This window comes from Myotis davidii, unplaced genomic scaffold (assembly GCF_000327345.1).
Source record: "Myotis davidii unplaced genomic scaffold, ASM32734v1 scaffold274, whole genome shotgun sequence".
In the NCBI taxonomy this organism is placed as follows: Eukaryota; Metazoa; Chordata; class Mammalia; order Chiroptera; family Vespertilionidae; genus Myotis; species Myotis davidii.
The window spans coordinates 2177444-2182443 of record NW_006285613.1 but is presented as its reverse complement, the minus strand read 5'-3'; the positions used below and the strand labels follow the sequence as shown (position 1 = coordinate 2182443).

At 44.7% G+C, this 5000-nt stretch overlaps 2 protein-coding genes across 2 annotated transcripts in view; one reads left to right on the top strand and one right to left on the bottom strand.

Moving 5' to 3' along the window:
- The window catches only part of SRSF2 (serine/arginine-rich splicing factor 2), a 2739-nt gene extending 2363 nt beyond the window's left edge, over window positions 1–376 (top strand). Inside the window, exon 3 of the mRNA XM_015559219.1 lies at window positions 1–376. This exon is cut by the window's left edge and continues 1409 nt beyond it. The gene's annotated coding sequence lies outside the window, so the exon portion shown is untranslated.
- A 332-nt stretch (window positions 377–708) lies between these two features.
- METTL23 (methyltransferase like 23) lies at window positions 709–4994 on the bottom strand. The gene is made up of 5 exons (XM_006756381.2): window positions 4929–4994; window positions 2447–2551; window positions 1264–1501; window positions 1096–1180; window positions 709–962 (listed from the first exon to the last, which is right to left on the bottom strand). The coding sequence occupies exons 1-5, from the start codon at window positions 4950–4952 to the stop codon at window positions 797–799; spliced, it is 618 nt and encodes a 205-aa protein (XP_006756444.1). The 5' UTR covers window positions 4953–4994; the 3' UTR covers window positions 709–796.
- Between the last annotated feature and the right edge of the window lie 6 nt (window positions 4995–5000).

Below are 5000 nucleotides of genomic sequence, written 5' to 3'. Positions count from 1 at the left end.
TTTTCTCCCGATTGCTCCTGTGTAAAGATGCCTTGTCGTGCAGAAACAAATGGCTGTCCAGTTTATTAAAATGCCTGACAACTGCACTTCCAGTCACCCGGGCCTTGCATATAGATAACGGAGCATACAGTGAGCACATCTAGCTGATGAATAATACACCCTTTTTTTTTTTTCTACTCCACTCCACCAAATGGTAAAAATGATCATCTTCATGTATGAACTTAAAATTTGAAAAATGTTAAGGAAGCAAATGGTCTGTAACTTTGTAAGTACTTAAAACATGGTGTATCTTTTTTGCTCATAAATATTCTGTACTATAACCATTGTTTCTATAGTTTAATTAAAAATGTTTTCTTGGTGTTAGCTTTTCTCAGAATATGTCTCGGTCTTTTTTCCTCTCTTTGTTTGAAAGACCTGTGCAATTTTCTAGTGAATGTTACCGATTATATAGTATGGAAGTGAAATGCTTAGTTGACTTTTTGATGGAAAATGCCAGTTCACATCAACTATCCCTAAAAGCGATGCTCTGGCAGCAACATGCTGAGGTGTGGCTACTCCTTTCTCATGACCTAACTGATGCCCTATTTTAATGACTTAGGAACAACATGAGTCCTTAATAGGTGTTTAATTTTTGTTTCCATGGCTATGTATACACATCACAGTCTTAAGGCCAATAGATCTGACCATCTTGAAACCCATGGCTTGTACTCTCAGGCTGAAGTGGTCTGGATCCTAATGGGCATGCCAAGTTGCTAATCGGTATCAACATTGTCCCAAAACAGCCTGTAGGTGTAATTCAGAGACTGTCCTTTGCAAAGGAGATAACCAGCATTTCAATAGTATGTCTTCCTGGAAGGGCAGATTCTGCTATATCTTCCTTGTCTGCATCAAAAGACACCAGAGGAATGTGGACACATTTCATATCCCACTTGTAGATCAAAGCTTCAAGTGACCAGTCAGCACTGAAAAATAAACTTTCTAAAATTATTTTCCTGTTTTGCTTCAGATGTTTTTTCATGTTATCCTTTGGCGTTGGTTGCTAAGGCTTAATTTAAATTAATAAAAATTGAATAAGCCAGGATTAGTTGGGCTTACCTTCTTACCTGGTAAGTAGACCACAATTGGACCTTGGGGTTCTTCTGCATCAGAAAGTATACTGTAGTTAAAATGTCCTCAAAGTCTAGGAAGGAAGGGCTTATTAATACAGACTTCCTACTTGCATTGTATCTCTGGCCAAATTGGCTATTAGGCAAAAAAAATTACCTTCTGGTTCAAAGAACACATCAGCTGCAAGAATAATATCTTGGGGTGGTAGAGCCAGAAGGTCCAGAGAGAGGTGACCCCATGTCAGTCCCACAACACGCACCTGCGGCAGGTGGTTCATTTGGCAGCTCTGCCGACAGACTTCCAGGCAGTGAGGCAGCTCTGCGCTGTCGGACAGTGTCACCTCAGCACCACATTTTGCAGCTATAATTCCTGGAAGGCTCACTCCAGCTCCAATCTAGTAAGTTTAAAGGATGACATTTGCAAGTTTCTGTCTAGAACTACAAAGAATTTGGATCTTAGTTCCCATTTCATCCTTGTGAGCAGTGTGTATTTGAGCTTGTCTATAAAACATGCCATGATTAAACCACTGCCTTAACCTGTAGGAACCCGGGGCTTTGAATTTGGCAAGAGCCTGTGTGATTCCTCTTAACTGGGTCAAAGTGCAGTGTATTCTGCAATTGACCTAGTGCTTCCAAACTCCATGTGTGTCTTAGGCCATTTCATTGCTTAACATGCCCAGAGAAGTAGTCTTGGGGAACTTGCTCTGTCATTTTCAGTTTTCATGAGTTAATTGTAGGGCATGCTGCCTCTAGAAGCTCCAGGGGGACTACATGCACAGCCAGTTACTGATTTTAATTGTTTTTATGTGAATAAAGCCTGACAGGTCTAGAACATGGCTTTCTACAAAAGGATTTTTCCATTTGGTTTAAAGTGACAAGGCATTTTAAACAAGGAGTAATGCCAAGGAATGCTTTTTCATTCCAATTGACTGAAATAAAAGCTCATTTCCAGTCTGAGGATGGGCATGTTAGAGCCCAAATGACCGTTGGGACACCCTAGGAAGATGGCCTTAACTGCTTCCCTGCCCAGTTAGTCACTGGGCTTCATGCAATAAGGGCCAGACAGTAAGGATTTTAGTCTTGGTGGCCACATTTTTTTAAACGCCATCTTACAAATGTAAAACCCATCCTTAACTCACATGCCTTTTAAGCTGACCAAGTTACCCCAGTTTTAAAACAGTGGGGCAAAAGTAGGTTGACAGTATGGAAAGTAATACAAGAATAAACTTTCCATACAGCTGTAAACCTACTTTGCCACACCCTGTATTGAACAAAAGCCCAAATATCAAGAATGTAGACTTCAATCTAAACTGTGTTTGAGGCCTCAAGGGCACATGTACCTCTAAGATAGCCTTGCCTGGTAGAGATCTTCTGTGAAACCACAGGTACTGGGCCAGGACTACAGCACAGGGCCAGACGTACATTCCGTACTGAAGATGCAGGACCTGGAAAGAATTTTTGTACAAAATAACTCATCTGCAACTTAACACAGCAATTACTGAGTGCCTGACTGGCATCCATTACAGAAATGACATTTCCCTGCTCTCCAATTCACATCCTACGGGGGAGTGGTGGGGGGGATACATAAAACTGCTATACCATGTGGTAAGCACTCCATTCAACAAGCATTCATTCAGACTCGTAGCTTAATAACTATTCTAGGCTGAGAATGTCATTCTCACGGAGCATATATACCCTACTAGGGAGAGACGGGCAGCAAGTAAGCAAAGATATTTTTGGTTCATGATAATGCTATAAGCACAATACATAAAGGGGGTGATGTGAGAGTAATGGGGGGGTGGGGGGGCAATGACCACAAGGTGGCTGCACTAGATAGGGAGAGAGGGTGATTCAGACAAAGGCCCTGAACAGGAACTAAAGCCTCTTGCTGGACAACAGAGCACAGACGGAGGGGTCGGAGGCAGGGTTGTGTAGTGCAAGCAGAGGCCACAGGAAGTGTAGCTTTATTTTTTTAATGCAAGAAGATATGAGGGTTTTAAGCAAAGGCATAACTTGGTGTGCTAATGGGAAGCAATGTAGGCCTAGGAAGACATCCTTGAAGAGGTTTGAGTGGCCATGAGTCTCTGAATAAATGCTTGTTGAATGAATAAACATCTGCAGAGTGCTTGCCACACGGTGTAGCAGTTTTATGTCCCCTCGAAGGAGCTGGGAAGGCAGGCAACTTACAAAGCCTTTGAAAAAGCAGAGAATTGCGAGAGCATAGTATTTCGTGAGGCAAGATAACAGCTCACAGCTCTGCAATGAGTGCCCGAGTTCAACTCCAGATCTGCTTTACCAGCTGCGTGACCTCACGTTACTAAGTCTGTGCTCGGGTTCCGCAATTTCAAAATATCTCATGGGTTAATAGGAAAATTCAATACCAACTACTTAGTGCCAGGCACCAAGCACACAAAGTTAGCTACCATGAAACATACAAAGTTAGCTATCATTAAACCCACTGCAACACGCAGGTCTGTTTTCTAGAGCAAAGGGTGCCTCTAGGGGGGTGGTAGAAAGGGGGGTGAAGTTGTAAAAGTAACAGGTGAAGGAACTATTGCCTGAACCTAACCCACTCAACAAACATGAGTGCCTAAGCCTTAGGCCCTAAGATAGGCTAGATTCTGTTCTACCTGTAAGGGTGCAGTGTGAATAAAAGCAAAACTGCCTGCCCTGGGAGATTTTACCCAGGAGGACAATGGGGAATTTCTGACCAGAGTTGTGCAGATCTGGGTGTAAAGAAAAGGGGCTCTGCCCTGGTCAGGGTTGCTCAGTGGATAGAGCGTCAGCCTGCGGATTCAAGGGTCCCAGGTTCGATTCCGGTCAGGGGCATGTACCTTGGTTGTGGGCACATCCCCAGTAGGGAGTGTGCAAGAGGCAGCTGATTGATGTTTCTCTCTCATCGATGTTTCTAACGCTCTATTCCTCTCCCTTCCTCTCTATAAAAAAATCAATAAAATATATTTTTTTAAAAAGAGAAAGAAAAGGGGCTCTGCCCCGGTCAGGGTTGCTCAGTGGATAGAGCATTGGCCTGCAGACTGAAGTGTCCTGGGTTCAATTCCCCGTCAAGGGCACATGCCCAGGTTTCGGGCTCAATCCCCAGTAGGGAGCGTGTAGGAGGCAGCCGATCAATGATTCTCTCTCATCACTGATATTTCTCTCTCTCCCTTTCCCTTCCTCTCTGAAATCAATAAAAATCTATTAAAAAGGAAAAGAAAAAGGGCCTCCATTTTCACAGGGAATATCTTCTTAAAATTGGGAAGAAATTCAAGTGGGTATTTCAACGTGAGGGCATTAGCAACTGTCAGAAATGGGCTCCACGTAAGCTGTTTCCTCTGGAAAGTGTTACATGGCACAGGCTGCTGTTAGAAACCAAATGAAAGACGGCAACGTGAAAATGCTTTGAAAAACCTGACGTACAATTACTGAGTTTTGGGACATTCGAGAGCTCAAAGGAAATGAGTGTCAACCCCGAAACTTTACTTGATCAGTGAGGGCTGGAGCGCCCGTTCCCAGAGGAAGCTTAATTAAGAAGCCCTTCAACAAGATCAAAGAAAACATTAGGTGGTAAAAATGCCGGTTTTTTCTGGCAGGAAACAGTCGGAGTGGATTAGCTCCCTCCCGGCAGGGTCCCCGATTCCTTACTGAAAGACGTCACATGCCAAAGGCTTCGCCCCAGACCTTGCGCTCTCTGGTCCATCCTAAGGCAGGAGGCCGGACCCGGCTCCCCCACACCCCTCTCTGCCTCTCCTCCCGGTGAACTGAGAACCGCTAAGCCAGGGCGCAAGGGCCGGAAGGCCTTCGGGCGGGTGCCGCTGCACGCACCTGCGGGACGCGGACCTCCAGCATGGCCCCCTCCGCTCCCAGGCCCGGCTCCTCCGAGAACCGAAAGCGCTG